The 15,713-nt window shown below is 40.5% G+C and overlaps 1 protein-coding gene and 1 long non-coding RNA gene across 3 annotated transcripts; one reads left to right on the top strand and one right to left on the bottom strand.

Moving 5' to 3' along the window:
• Window positions 1-120: 120 nt before the first annotated feature.
• Window positions 121-4,532, top strand: LOC146712888 (butyrophilin-like protein 2). Of its 2 annotated transcripts, XM_085445672.1 has the most exons (3): window positions 851-1,044; window positions 2,197-2,532; window positions 2,764-4,532. In XM_085445672.1, exons 1-3 carry the CDS (start codon window positions 984-986, stop codon window positions 2,934-2,936), a joined length of 570 nt encoding a protein of 189 aa, XP_085301798.1. In that variant the 5' UTR covers window positions 851-983; the 3' UTR covers window positions 2,937-4,532. The 2 variants fall into 2 exon arrangements, 1 of the variants encoding a protein (XP_085301798.1); XR_014917424.1 differs by lacking the exons at window positions 851-1,044; window positions 2,764-4,532 and adding an exon at window positions 121-518 and having other exon boundaries at window positions 2,197-2,261.
• A 6,546-nt stretch (window positions 4,533-11,078) lies between these two features.
• Window positions 11,079-14,629, bottom strand: LOC146712887 (uncharacterized). Its single transcript, XR_014917461.1, has 2 exons — window positions 14,300-14,629; window positions 11,079-12,569 (listed from the first exon to the last, which is right to left on the bottom strand). It is a non-coding gene; the product is annotated as an uncharacterized LOC146712887 (long non-coding RNA).
• Between the last annotated feature and the right edge of the window lie 1,084 nt (window positions 14,630-15,713).

Here is a 15,713-nt window from a genome sequence, read left to right as displayed (position 1 = left end):
ATAACCTTCATGGGCCAATCACAGAGGACGAGACAGACGAAGTAAAACTAGACACAGGAAGTAGGACTCACTGGTTCTCCATAAAGAACAGAGATTTGCTCTCTGTGGCTCCAACACAACTGACTTTTGACTTTTTATTCATTAGGACAAGTTCATTTCAATTCACTGACAGCTTGTCTCTACACGTCTACCTGTTGCATTGGAAACAGGTTCATTTCCTATAACTGTGACACCTTGTTTTACCTGTTAAACAGGACAGCAAAGTGAAACAAGAGTCAGTTGGTTCAGCTGTTTGGCACAGAGGTCAGTTCAGCCACAGATTTACATTTTTAGCATTTTTTTTCTTTTTTAATCGCTCACTTTAAAAAAAAAGCTCACCTAAAGTAGTTTCTTTTGAACCTACAGAGAAAGCAGATCGATTAAACCAGCCTCACAGTTTTTATCTTCATGTGGATTTTTTTTCCATCCTGATGATCAGAAGAGTGTTTGAGGATTTAACAGATCTGTTAAGAACAACAGTAAGTGTTTGTTGCCTTTTTCTAAAATCATTTTCAGTTCTTTAGGTAAAACGTTTCAGTTTTCTTGGTTAACGTTTGGTTAACATCAACCCACAAAAATATTTGAACAGAAACTCCAAAAGCGAGTGAAACTAAATTTAAAATATAATTTCATTTTCAGTGGATGTTAACCATGAAAAGCCTGAAAGATCATTGGTAGAAAATTCAAATTATATTGGTCGAACATATCAGACTTTCAAAGCATCTTCCGTACGTGACGCTTGTCTTGGAAGTGTTGAGTTTAAACGAGCAGCTGAACAACAGATCAGCTCTAACCCTCAGTGACATTCAGATTTATTTAAACCTTAAATTTAATCTGATGTGTTCAGGTTTAAACTCAGGTTCAGTTATTCAGTGAAAACACCAACAGACTCAAACATTTAGGACAAACTAAGAGTCAGATCAGCAGAAACAGAGAACACGGACATGTCTGCTGTAACTGCGTCGCTCTGCTCCACGCTGATGTTTGTCCTGTTCGTCTCTGCAGGTGAGATTTAACTGATAGAAACTAAACTGAGTTTATTTCTGAGATAAAGAGTCTCAGTCTGGTTTACATGCTGATTATATTTCTCTAAGAAGTAGTTTATTACTCATTCAGTGTTGCGATCGACACAAAGCTGGGTGGAGTCTGTGTGTTGGTGCAGTTTGCAGCACAGAGACAAAGAAGTGTAATGTGTGTGTCAGTGTGATGTGTTGTAGTGTCAGGAGTCAGGATGCAGCTACAAAGCTTCTTGTTCAGTGTATACAAACAGCTGTAGCTCCATAAAGGCAGCATGCAGAGACTCACAGTGTCTTATAATGAGAGGCTGCTTTCTCTCACACATTATGTTCACTTATTATCAGCACATGTTGTTGTTTGTGGAACAGAGTTATTGTAGTTTTTTCTCATTAGTTTGAGTTTTTATTCCATTTGGACTTTTTGTGTTTAGTTCAGTTTAGTTTCCAGATGATTTTCTTCTTTTTCAGGTTTGATTATTTATTGCTTGAAGAGTTTTAATAGTTTTATTCTTTTTTCATTCTTACTGTTTGGAGGTTTGTGTCAGAGGCCAGATTCAGGAGCATCAGTACAGCTGTTACAATAAAAAGCAGTGACTCAGTCTGACAGACATCCAGAGTCTCAATGAACTCGTCCATCAACAACATTTTATCAAACTAACAGATTCTAAAACCAAAGATTTGTTTTTCAGATGATGTTTTTCATCCGTCTCAGTCTTTGCTCATGAACTTTGTCTCCAAACGTCTCAGCCTGAGCTTCCCTCTGATGAACTCGTTCATAATCTCGTCCATTCTGCTCTCAATGAAAATCTGAACATGTTCAGCTCGGCCTCCTGTCTTTGTGTCAGAGTCTCCAAAGCAAACATGACAGCAGCTCACTGCCATCTTCAAACCTTCCCTTTCACTCTTGCTGCTGTCCTTCTGTCACAAATCAGCCCTGATGAAGACGCTCGGGATCAGGTGAGGAGGAGGAGAAGACTCGCTGTGGTGACACCTGAAGGGACACAAGAAGAAACACAATCAAAGATCATCATCTAATAACAGAAGACAATCTTTTATTGTGTGTTTCTGATTGGCTGCTGTAGAAGTGAACAGTTGTACTTTGACCTTTAACCTCTCTGCTCTGTGTTGTTTCCTCTTTCAGACCAGAAAACCATCACAGCTGAGTCTGGACAGGACGTCACTCTGACATGTCGAGCTGCAAACAACAACATCATTATTTTAGAGTGGAGCAGAGCTGACCTGAGAGATGAATATGTGCTTGTTTACCGGGACGGTCACTTTGTTCCAGATGAGCAGCATCCATCTTTTAAGAACCGGGTGGATCTGCAGGACAGACAGATGAAGGATGGAGACGTGTCTTTGATTCTGATGGATGTGAACACTGCTGATAGTGGAACATATGAGTGTCGTGTCTTCATGGAAGAAACACGCTCATGGAAGTTCATCAGCAGCATCCACCTTCATGTTGTTCCTCCAGGTGAGTGAGTAGAGTTGAGTGTGTGTGTGATCAGAGGTGAAGCTGCTTCCTGGTTGTTGATGTTTGTTTCTAAAGATGTTGCTGATGAGACTTTGTAGAAAGCAGCTGGTCTGAGTGATGTGATCAGAGTGCAGTAGATAATGTCTGACAGCAGTTTGAAGAGGAAATGGATTCTGTTCTGTTCTTCACTCATCACCTACCTGACACCTCACACCTGTTTCTCACCTGCAGGTCTGACAGGAGGACAAGAGAAGGATGAAGACAAAGAGAAGGAGGATGGATCTGTTGGACTGATTGTTGGTCTGTCAGTTTCTGCTCTGCTTCTTGTTGTTGTTGCTGGTTTTTTGATCTACAGAAAACATAAACAACAGCAGAGAGTGGAAACAAACCAGCCTCCTGTTTAAGTGCAGCAGGTTTAAAATGTCTCAGAGGTTTTTCCAGCTTTGAGTCTGCTGCTGCTGTTCAGAGTTCTGGGTGTTGTCAGTGTTTAAAATCCTGCAGAAACAGATGAACTGAGCACAGACAGCAGGCCCACAGCACTGTAGGTTTATTTCAGTTTTATATTTAATGGCTGCTTCTGTTTTTGCTGACAGCTCATCTCAGTGGACGAGTTTCATCTTTAAAAACAGTCTTTACATTTCATAGTAACTGGAACATCCAGAGGGCTGTGACTACAAATCAACTTCAACACAGTCAGGCTTTCTTTGTGTTAGCTGGCTCAACTAAACCTGAAACTGCAGTCAGAGACAGCAGGTATCACCGTGGTGATTATCACCTTTCTCTGCTTCAGGCTCTGAGCACGCTCAGATGAAAAGGAGCGTTTCATGTATCATGTGACTTTTCTTCTACACAAAATGGTCCCTGTGAGCGCCACCCAGTCCAATCAGAGACGTTACTCACTGATAACTTCACTAATGTCTCCACTACATGAATACAGGTACATTGTAACAGTGTGATGTGCAGTTTAGCTTCACTCAGTGGCTTCAGTAAGTTACAGTTTAACAAGCTGCACATATGAAACATTTCCTCCAGCAGAGAATCGACATCACAGTGAAAACGTGGCTCTAACAGCTGATTTAAAAACAAAACTCTGAACATGAAATGCTCCTGACCAGGTGATCTTTCACCATCAGTTACCATGGTGATTTAGCCTCTTTCTGACACAGAAAGCTCTGACTTTGAGTGTGACACAGCTCACTGAGACATTTTGTTGTGCACGCCTACTTTTAACTCTTCAAACAAATGAAATCAACACTTGAACATTTTTCACTTTGATGGTTTTGTTTCCACTGACTGTAGTTACATCATTTTGAGCTCAGATTACATATTTATGAAGTTTTTCACACCTGAATGTTTCAATCATCAAGATCTGGTTTCAGTTTTCTCTTTATCTTTGTGAGCTGTGTGTGTTGTTTACCCTCAGTATCCATGAACAGTGTTACAGACCTGGGATCAGTGTTTTTGTTTATAAGATCAAATATGACCTCATTATGTGAGTGTGAGCTGTGGACCACAAAACCTCAACAACACTAATCCTCGATCAGCTGTTTCACTAAAATTACATCCAAGTATGAACTCATCCCATCGTTCATGCATCAATTTGTAGCTGACAGATGGTTATGCACATCCCTGGTTGCCTAGGTAACCCTCTAACCTTAGATAACGCTATTGTTGTCACTCAGCAGTATGATTTAATGTAGTTGTTTCAATAGATCTCAAAGATAAGAAAAGTTCACCTCGGTACTCGCTGACTTCACATAAGTGATCAGTTATTGCGTTTAAAAAGTGTAGCTACTCGTCTTTGACCTTGTATGTATGTGTGTTTATGCTCTGATTGTATTTTCCTGCTGCTCACACAGCATTAGAAAAGCCTGAAAACTCAGTGTTCACAGAGTCTGTAAGCCCCAAATGTTTGTATGAAGGACAGAGAACAAACAACAAAGGTCAGTGTGAGAGTGTCTCTGTATTTGAACAATAAACTCTTACTTTGGTTTAAATTATTTATTCTTTCATTTGTGTTGTTGGCAGAGAAGCTACATCATGTGAACTTCATCATATTGTCACATGTCATCACAGATTCAAAAGATGTAATATTTGTGTGTTTGTTATTAACAATCGTGCCCCCAGACGCCAAAACAGTGCCAGCAAACTGAAACTGAAAAAAAAACCTGTAAGCAAAAAAGAAAAAAAAAAGATGTAAGTGTGAAAACTTTTTTCTTGTCTTAATGTCAATATTTATTTTTCAGTTTCATTTTAAGGTGGCATCGTTTTAACCCCAACAAAACAAAACAAAAATGACAGAAAGTCCATTGAAATCTGAAAAATATTCATTTTCTGTGCATGAACAAAAACTTTATTTTTACAAGACAGGAAAACTAACAGTAGCTTTAAATTTTTTATAGTGTATCCTCATCCTCAGTATTGGAAACACGTCAAACTGCATTTCCTATAAAATCAAATCAAATCATAATGATCGTGGAAATTTCTTGATCTAAATTCTCTTCTAGATTGAGTGGCAAAAACAAGAAGAGCTGCTGTTTGTGTTTGTGCAAGTGCAAGAAATACATATAGCACGCCCTCCATCCTTCTGCTAATGTTTAATGTACTGAAATTAATTCTAATTAATGAAATTAATGTCTAATTAAATTCAAAGAACTGAAGATAAACAGGCCACAGAAAGCACTTTGTCACCTCTGCTGTGATGTTAACTGTCGTGGTGCCTCAGACCTCGTCGTGTGATCTGACATTTACTGATTGATTTTGTCTGTTTTCAGGCTCTAACTTTACAGGAAGAAACTGTAAAATAATCAAATTATTCATCATTGTGAAAACTTCATCATGAAGCATTTGTGATGAGCTACATTCCTCTGAACCTTCAGTTTGGTTATTTATTTATTTATTTTCCATCCTTGTTCTTAATGCTTTCACCATCACAACTAGGGATGGGTACCGGTGTCCGGTGCCATGATGGCACCGGTTCTGACATAAACGGTAGTAACCAGACCAAAAAGCAGCGCACATTTCGGTGCTTTATTTCGGTGCTTTTTTTCCCTGAGCTGTGATACACTCCTAGCCAATCATTTTACGTTTCCGAGGATAGTAGGCGGGGCCAGGTACGTACGTTCTGTTAGAGCAGAGCTACAGATTAAAAATGTCCAAGGCGAAGCGGTCAAAAGTCTGGCTGTACTTCACAGCAAAATATGCAAACTCAGCAGCAACAAGTGCTTTAAGCTGATACTGTGCAAAGGAGGTAACACCTCAAATCCAATGAAACACCTGGCGACGCATAGCGTTTTTTTTTTTTTTAAAGCCGAGAAATGCACCGTATTTGATGGCAGCAGCAGCCGTTCTTCTCTGCGTGAGTAGCTTAATGTTGTTCGTGTGTAATTTACGCTGAGTAGGCTAACCACGTTATTACATTAATGCATGTAAGGTGAACTAGCAAACATCATCATAGCTACATGCGGCTGTCTTCTTGTTTGATGGCAGATGTTCCCTTCACCCTGGCCAAAAAGGCTAAAATGACCAAAGAAAAAGAGGGAAACAGCTGAACATGAGAGGTTTTTGGACAAAGTTTGTATTTTTTCCATTGGTTAAGCACTGCTTCCAGCCAAGAATGATACCATATATGCCCCATAGCTGCAGAAAAGGCTAACATTGTTATCTTTTTACATAAAACCAGCTGAACATGAGAGGTTTTTGGACAAAGTTTGTATTTTTTCCATTGTTTAAGCACTGCTTCCAGCCAAGAGTGATACCATATATGCCCCATAGCTGCAGAAAAGGCTAACATTGTTATCTTTTTACATAAAACCAGCTGAACATGAGAAGTTTTTGGACCAATTTTGTCTTCTCCATTCTTTAAGCACCGGTTTGAGCACCGTTTGAGCACCGGCACGTTTCAAAAGTACCGATTTGGCACCGGTATCGGATAAAACCTAAACGATACCCATCCCTAATCACAACACTATGAACTGTGGGTAATCCCTCAGGTCCACAGAGATGAGGACTCGTGAAAATGTGCATAAGGACTCAAAGTGTGTGCAGAGAGCCGTCATGCACTTGATAACATGACAACAGGACGGCCCTGAGCCCTCAGAGGCCGACACTAAGCTGTGACTGTTTATCTGCACGTCTCAAACACGCCTCCATTTGTCTGCAGGCTGAGTGATCTGACTGAGCTCAGCCTCCATTTTCTACAGGGAGACGCTCAGACAGGCTTTCAGTTTCATTTCACAGGAACAGCTTTGCTTCTGTTTTACATGCAGGTGCTGCACAGAACACACCCTGTTCAGTCTGTTTGTGTGACTGACTGCAGCTCAGATAAGAGGCTGGATCAGCTGATTCAAATGGTCAGCAGGCTGCATCATTTTCATCTCTGCAAACACCAATCAAAGTCCTGTACACAGTGTGTTTAGTACTCTGAGTGCGTTATTTGTCAGTAATTGTGTTAAAAGGCTCTGAGTTTAAGTTGTAAACAATCTCAAACCCTGGATTTATCTCCACCATCGAAGCTGCTGACATCCACCTAGCTGCTGTTGAACCATATTGGACATATGGTACTCTAAGGTCAATGAAATAAGATAGGCCTGATTAAAGTTCTTCTATGTGAGGAGCAGGATTTTAAATTGTGGATTTAACAGGAAGCCAATGAGGAGAGGCCAGAATAGGAGGAAGCTGCTCTGTCCTTCTAGTCCCTGTCAGGACTCGACTGCAGCATTTTGCATCAGCTGAAGGTTTTATGGGAGTTTTTAAGACATCCTGATAATAACCGATTACACATGATCTGTGAAATGTTCACACTTGTTGCTGCTTCCTGTCTGTGTGTTTCTTCCAGACAAATGTTAGGAAGCTGATTCTCACGCAGGTCACAGATCCACACTCTCAACCCACTGTGGACTGTCCTACATCTCGGAAAACGTTAGAGCACTTTTGCAAATCTGTGATGTCTTGATAAATCGAGTAGATATTTGAAGTTTACACAGCTACATTCAGAAAGAATATTTTAAACTGTGCATCCCTCCGAAACTGCCTCTTACGTTTTCGACGAAATGCATTCTGGGATATTTGCCTGGGTTAGCCTTCAGTAGCTTACTGGGGTCATGGAGAGAATGTGTTAATAATACTGAGTGGTGGGATTTATAACTATGGACTAGTGATGCGCAAATCATGAACGAATCGTTCAATACTCGAGAATCACTTTACTGACTCGTGAATCATGATTCACAAGCCCAACTGACTCACTGACTCATCCCTGTTGCTGTTAGCAGCAATGTATCTAGCTTATAATTAAAATTGTGGAGAAAAACACAACATCCAGTATCGTAACAAAAAATTTCTGCTCTGAACTGGAAGAAAAAACCCTGAGTAGAAGCTCACATCAAGAAAATAGCTCCTCGGTTCACAGTAGCATCGCTCTGCTAACATGCTAACAGCACATTTGAGCTACTCACCCCCTCCCTCCTGTGCTGATTTGTAAGCATAAGCAAATCACTCAGGACTCACTCACCCCCTCCCTCCTGGCTCACAGCTTCTTCTTCTTCTTGGTTGGCAACCAATGTTAAGGTGCATTACTGGCTCACAGCTCAGTGGACATTTAGATGAGAAAATATATATTTAACACATTTAAGGAAAATACTAATAAAATAAAAAATAAAAATATATTAAAATAAAATAAAATAAATGTTTATTAAGCAATTTTGATAGAAAATTGCTTAATTTTAGAAATGTTTTGCTCTTTTTTGCTCTGTAAAATAGTTGTTTTCTTTTAGAATCATTCATCTTAGCAGTAGGATTTACATGAAAAGAGAAACAAATTAAGTTTGAGTGAAAATGTACATTTTTTGCACTCTCTGGTCGACCGACTCAGTGAATCAAATGAGTCAACAAATCCGATTCACTTTGGTGAGTGACTCATTAAAACTCGATTCAGTAAAAAGAATCAAATTTACCATTACTACTATGGACACTATGTGCTGACATGACCTTTTATAAATTTACTGTCCAATCACAAACCTTTAATGGGAGGAAAGAATTTGATTGGACAGTGAGGGTCATGTCCTCATCGAGGATAGAGCGCACAAGAGTGGACTATTATATTGATTAGTCAAATCTCATTAGGCAATAAAACAACTATGGTCAGAAGAGAATGTATTCATTAAAAAAATAAATAGAATTTACAAATTAAATAGTTCCATTAAAAATTACGTGTACTTGTTGAGCCTTTCTGAGAAATGATCCATGTGATTGATTAATTATGCCTGCAGAGACCAAAAGGGGCCCCAAGAGTCTGGCTGCAGCCACTGGGGGGCGCCATATTGCGACTCGCTCAGACACATGAAAAATTAGAGGGAACATTGCCCGGCAGCCTACGTCTATTGCAGCATAACTAAGGGAGGATTCAGGGTCACCTGGTCCAGCCCTAACTATATGCTTTAGCAAAAAGGAAAGTTTTAAGCCTAATCTTAAAAGTAGAGATAGTGTCTGTCTCCCGAATCCAAACTGGAAGCTGGTTCCACAGAAGAGGGGCCTGAAAACTGAAGGCTCTGCCTCCCATTCTACTTTTAAATACTCTAGGAACAACAAGTAGGCCTGCAGAGCGAGAGCGAAGTGCTCTAATAGGGTGATATGGTACCACAAGGTCATTAAGATAAGAAGGGGCCTGATTATTTAAGACCTTGTATGTGAGGAGCAGCATTTTGAATTCAATTCTGGATTTAACAGGAAGCCAATGAAGGGAAGCCAAAACAGGAGAAATATGCTCTCTCTTTCTAGTCCCTGTCAGGACTCTTGCTGCAGCATTTTGGATTAACTGAAGGCTTTTCAGTGAGTTTTTTGGACATCCTGATAATAATGAATTACAGTAGTCCAGCCTGGAAGTAATAAATGCATGAACTAGTTTTTCAGCGTCACTCTGAGACAGGATATTTCTAACTTTAGAGATGTTGCGCAAATGGAAGAAAACAGTCTTACATATTTGTTTAATATGTGTGTTGAAGGACATGTCCTGGTCACAAATGACTCCAAGGTTCCTCACAGAGTTACTGGAGGCCAAGGTAATGCCATCCAGAGTAAGAATCTGCTTAGATACCATATTTCTAAGATTTTCAGGGCCGATTACAATAACCTCAGTTTGATCTGAATTAAGAAGCAGAAAGTTATCATCCAGGTCTTTATGTCTTTAAGACATTCCTGCAGTTTAACTAAATGGTGTGTGTTATCTGGCTTCATGGACAGATAGAGCTGGGTGTCCAGTTGTAGACGATGATGCTTGAATTCAAACAGGCACACAATATGAAAATCCCTGAGCACTGTGCAGAGGACTCTGAGGACTGAGACGCATGTTGTCATGCATGTGATAATATGACAACAGGACGGCCCTGAGCCCTCAGAGGCCGACACAAAGCTGAGTGTTTATCTGCACGTCTCAAACACGCCTCCATTTGTCTGCAGGCTGAGTGATCTGACTGAGCTCAGCCTCCATTTTCTACAGGGAGACGCTCAGAGAGGCTTTCACTTTCATTTCACAGGAACAGCTTTGCTTCTGTTTTACATGCAGGTGCTGCACAGAACACATCCTGTTCAGTCTGTTTGTGTGACTGACTGCAGCTCAGATAAGAGGCTGGATCAGCTGTTCAACAGCTCAGCAGTTTGTAGTTTGTTTTCATTTTGCCCCGCCTCTGTCAGTGCGCCCCAGGGCCGCTGTGGCTACAATGTATGTCTGCCTTGCCATCACCAGTGTGTGAATGTGTGGATGACTGAATATAGTGTAAAGTGCTTTGGGGTCCATAGGGACTAGTAAAGCGCTATAGAAATTCAGACCATTTACCGTTTATGTAAACACCAAACAAAGTCCTGCACACAGTGAGTTTAGTGCACTGGGTGTGTTATCTGTTAGTAATCGTGTTGAACATTATAAAAGTGTCACAAAAGGTTGATTCTGTTTATCTGGACGCATTCAATTGGAGAAATGCTTTGTCACTCTTCCAAGTGATTTCTTCAGTTCCATTCGATTCCTTCTTGTGGGACATGCATGGAACAATTCACCCAGGAGGCATCCTCGTCAGATGCCCAAACCACCTCAACTGGTTTCTTTCGATGTGAAGGAGCAGCAGCTCTACCCTGAGCCCCTCCAATAGCCAAACTGCTCACCCTATCTCTAAGGCAGAGGCCAACCACTCTTTGGAGGAAGCCCATTTCTGCCACTTCTATCCGCAATCTCAATCGCTATCCGAAAGAATAATGATCATTGATCAATGACCATTTAATCAGTGGCCATGTGTACCATTAACAGAGAGAGTTGTGGAATAGCTGCAATCACAGCATTGTAAAATCAACAAATCAGTTTATTTCTAAGCTCAGTTGATCTGACTGAGTGATCTGAGTGAGCTCAGCCTTCACTTTCTACAGGGAGATGTTGTTTTCAGGCACAGAAGTAAAGACATGTTTACCCACAGCATTCAGTTACAGAGGAAGACGTTGCTCTAAGGCACTTCAGAAACAGAGGTTTGTCTGTTATTGGAGGGACAAAAACAATGAAAAGAGAATTCAACAGGTACATGTAAATCTTTATTAACACTTACACACTTACATAGTGCTCATATTTCATTCAATCACAGAAGGAATTCACTGATTGTCATTGTCTTTAAAAAACAAACTCTTATAAGGCACACATGAACTGAGAAAAACCCCACAAACACCAAGAGGATGTTTCAAGAAGGCCACAGAGAGAAGAGTACAGAAGTGGAGCAGTTCAGTGATGTAGGTGGAGGCGTCACACCATCAGGCCATGAAAATATGAACCATGATTTGAACCTGAAACAGTGCAGAAGCTCTAACAGTGGAGAGATGTTTGGAGTTAAAGCTTCGGTCAGACCAGAGATCAGAGCATCAGTTCATCACACTGTCCTCACTGCTGTAATATTAATGCCACACTGTTGTTCTTTCATGTGCTGATGTGATGTACTCATGTTTACATGTTAGTGTTACTGACCATTAAGTTCTGTAGGAACCACACATTCACACACAGCACACACGGATAAATAAAAAACACCCGTTGATGTCTTTGGACTGTGGGAGGAAGTCAGAGACCCAGAATCCACTTCAGGAGATACATGTATGACCTTTGTTCCTCATGTGCTCCATGTGTTACTTTACTAATTCACAGTCTGTTTCTGTGGGCAACAGGATGACTTCACTGCTTCACTGCTGTCTCATTACAAATCCACACAAACATGATGTGTATATTTATACATTATGAGTGGCAATTTTCCCTAAAATCACAATGTTTCTAACTTGAGCCAAACTGGTGGATCTGAAAATCCATCTAAACAAATGAGTCAAACTTCACCCAAAAGAGCATCAGTGTACAAAAGTTTGCATCATCTATACAACAGTATAAAATGTGAAAATATGTTTCATATTTTTGTCTTATGGGTCTGTTTATGAAAAGTAATCAGGTCTCAACCCAGCAAAGTTGTTCAGGATGTTTTGCTGGTGTCAAAGGTCAAAGCAGTTTAAATCTGAGCTGAACAGTGTGTCATGTTAAAGAAAAGTTGAAGAGGTTGTCAAACTTCTCAGTGCAGGATCAGAGAAAGACGTTAACAGTTTGTACAATCTGTTAAACTGGGTAAGATTGGTTTACAAACTAAAAACAATGTCAGCCAAAGAGATGATTTTTATACAAAGTGTTTTCCAGTGGACTGTACTTAAAGAAGAAAAAGTCACATGAAGCTAATAAACAATCACACCAACATAAAATAGTTAATTTGTCTAACCTGAAGCTCCAACACTCACTGACTCTGAGATCAGAAATTCATGTGTGTTTGTAACACAGTTTGACTTTGTGTCAGTAAATCTCATGAACAGCCTGAAGATGAATAAACTGTAGTTCAGAGTCACTGACAGCACAGACACACACTGTTGGTCCGAGTCTGAACATGATGATCATCAGAGTCGACTGCTGGATGTTCAGGAGAGTTTCTGTCTGTCCTCAGATGGTCCGACTCACAGTTCATCTCTGTCTCCTCCTGGCTGACCTGCAGGTGAGAAACAGCTGTGAGGTGTCCTCTTCTAGTTCAGGAGATTAGATGAAAAAATCATTCATAACATTTATAAAGTGAGAAAATGTTAATGTTGATTTTTCTGCTTTTTATTTAAAAACATGATCTGACCAAAACTGCAGTCTGGAATCTTGCTTTCACCATAAAAAAATCATAATTTTTTTCAAATACACAGGTCTAACAGCTGCTTCGGGGTCAGAGGTCATGTTGGGTTGATCCAGCTGTTCTTTATAATTTGACCTGTTTGGCTGCAGACTGTGAGAGCTCATTAAAACATGTCTGAGACTTTTGGAAGGTCAAATCCTCGAGTCTCTGAAAACGTGTTTGTTTATTATGAGGCTGAAACATCTGAACCTGTGATTCAGTGACAACAGCTCTGTCACACCAAACACTGTGTACACAGTTTACTACTTTTATATACGAAGCACTTCAAACAGTGCAATATATCAATACCATGCAATATATAATACTATATACCAAACATCATACTTACAGTTTGATATAATTGTTCAAAACAACCAAACATCTAAAAATAAAACTGACTTTTTAGGTTTCTACACTAAATAAATATCCAAAAACATTTTGACTGGTTAAAATCACGTTTGCAGAAGATTTGGTGGTTTCCTGGTGTAGAGTTACTAGAGTTAGAATAGAGTTAATATTCCTTCTTTAATAATCCTTTGTTGTGCTCACTGCTTGTTTTATTCCTGTGTTTGATGATCAGAGTCTCTGTAAGTCATGAGTGTCAATGAACGATCAAATGAGAAACTCCAGGAAGTGCTGAGTGGACTGTGCCATGGGGGAAATATGATGTTGTTTATGTTTAATATTTATGCTGTTTAGCTTACATTTGAGTTATTCTGGATTTGATTAATTGACCTGTTAACATACACCAGGTCACCAGTGCATTACTTAAAGCTTTAGCAACAATTAAACATATGTTCAAGAAATAAAAAATATTAACTTCATCTGATCCAACATTCAGATTATTTTAAATGTGCGAGTCTGTAATCTCAGTGACTAACAGAGAACCTGAGTGTAAATGTGACCAGATGAAGTGTGAGGTTGTGAGAAAGTGTCTGACTGCATTCATAGATGTGTCCTTTCAGCTGCTCGCTCTGATCCAACCTTTGGTCTCTAAGAAGAGGCTTCAGGGAGACGTTTGCTACGTTGGACTGTAGGACCATCAGAAATGTGTGCAGTAACAAAACAGGCAGCACTGAAAGCAGCTCTAAGTGTTTGTGTTGTTCAATGATTTGTGCACAACAACAACAATGGGACCTCTCTCATCCATCAGTCACCATGTGGACATTTTTCTGACACACTTTGAAGCTGATGGACGTTTTGTGTCTGCACTAAGTACGTTTTCAGCAGCTATGGCACCGGCAGGATTCACTTTCACAGACTCACAACCACCAGCTCCACCCCTCCCCTCCCCCTCCAGCTGTAGGCTTTAACATTGAGTTTCCCCACACATGTTTACAGACGAGTTAGAGAGCAAGAGAAGAAGAGACATAAATGTCTTTGTTTCTGCTCTAACCAAACAATGCTGCTCTACAACTCTAGACTACCAGCCACAAAGACAACAGCTGGAGAAACATCTGTCTACCTCTGACATCCACCAGCTCATCCATACAACAAACAAACATCAACAACCAGGAAGCAGCTTCACCTCTGATCACACACACTCAACTCTACTCACTCACCTGGAGGATCAACAACCAGTTTGATGAAGCTGTGTTTGAATGAGCGTGCTTCTACCATGAGGAAACGACACTCGTATGTTCCAGCATCATTAATCGTCACATCCTTCAGAATCAAAGTCACGTCTCCATCCTTCATCTCTTTGTCCTGCAGATCCACCCGGTTCTTAAAAGATGGATGCTGGTCGTCTAGAATAATATCACAACCAACTCGGAAAAGAACATTTCCTGACTTCAGGTCAGCTCTCTCCCACTCTAGAGCGAAGATGTTGTTGTTTGGAGCTCGACATGTCAGAGTGACGTCCTGTCCAGACTCAGCTGTGATGGTTTTCTGCTCTGAAAGAGGAAACAACACTTTGACATTTGAGTTTTTAGTCATGTTGGATTTAATGAACCTCTGAACATCCAGCAGGTCACCAGTGACCCACTGAGGGGGAATTTTAGCCTCATGCTAAACATGCAAAGTGTCAGAAACTACAAGATGTTAGCTTCCACAGAACAACAACATGTGCTGATAATAAGTGAACATAATGTGTGAGAGAAAGCAGCCTCTCATTATAAGACACTGTGAGTCTCTGCATGCTGCCTTTATGGAGCTACAGCTGTTTGTATACACTGAACAAGAAGCTTTGTAGCTGCATCCTGACTCCTGACACTACAACACATCACACTGACACACACATTACACTTCTTTGTCTCTGTCACAGCTGGATTACAGATGTTAAGTGTCCACCCAGCCTGGTGTCTCCTTCACACACAGACAAACTGAATCCAGATGAAAATAATCCTCCTGTACTTCTTGTTATCTCAGAGAGAACCTCAGTTTAGTTCAATCTCACCTGCAGAGACGAAGACAAGGACAAACAGCAAAGTGCAGCAGAGCAGCGCAGTGCCAGCAGCCATCTCTGTGTCAGTATTTGTGCTGATCCGACTCTTAGTTTGTAATAAAGCTGAAAGTCTGCTTTGAAGAACAGATCTGACTTTCAGCAGCTCACTCTTACCCTGTAGTTTGTGGTTCATTTAAGAACCTTGGAAACCTTGGCTGTTTAGTTGAATCAACAGGTATTATCAGGCTGACGTCAGCATGATGTCATAAACACACGATAAAACATCAGAGTTTTAGTACAGCCTCTTGTTCTCTCCTGTAGTCTGAGTGTAGCCATTATAACAGTGAGACGGCACTGCCACCATGAGGTCAAACTGGAGCATTGCAGGTAATAATTCTCATCCTGAACACTGTTGGAACATCAGACCTCCTCACGCTTTGAACTCATTGTGATTCTAAATATTTCTAGTTTCACTTTGACCCCAACCCTAACCCTGAAATGGGCTGTACAGCTTTTATACTTTGACAATGACAAAATATTATTATCTTCTCCCAAATCCAACGTGGCAGTCTGCTGCGAATCCTCCCCGT

This window comes from Copadichromis virginalis, linkage group LG3 (genome assembly GCF_057382275.1).
Source record: "Copadichromis virginalis isolate Kocher_CV1m ecotype Utaka linkage group LG3, C_Virginalis_male_GT1.1, whole genome shotgun sequence".
Taxonomy (NCBI): domain Eukaryota; kingdom Metazoa; phylum Chordata; class Actinopteri; order Cichliformes; family Cichlidae; genus Copadichromis; species Copadichromis virginalis.
This window is presented reverse-complemented; position numbering and strand designations above follow the sequence as displayed.

Coding starts and splice junctions, on each gene's coding strand:
- LOC146712888 (XM_085445672.1), top strand. CDS start 984: ATGTCTGCTGTAACTGCGTCGCTCTGCTCCACGCTGATGTTTGTCCTG. Junction 1,045..2,196: donor TGTCCTGTTCGTCTCTGCAG/GTGAGATTTAAC, acceptor TTCCTCTTTCAG/ACCAGAAAACCATCACAGCT. Junction 2,533..2,763: donor CCTTCATGTTGTTCCTCCAG/GTGAGTGAGTAG, acceptor TCTCACCTGCAG/GTCTGACAGGAGGACAAGAG.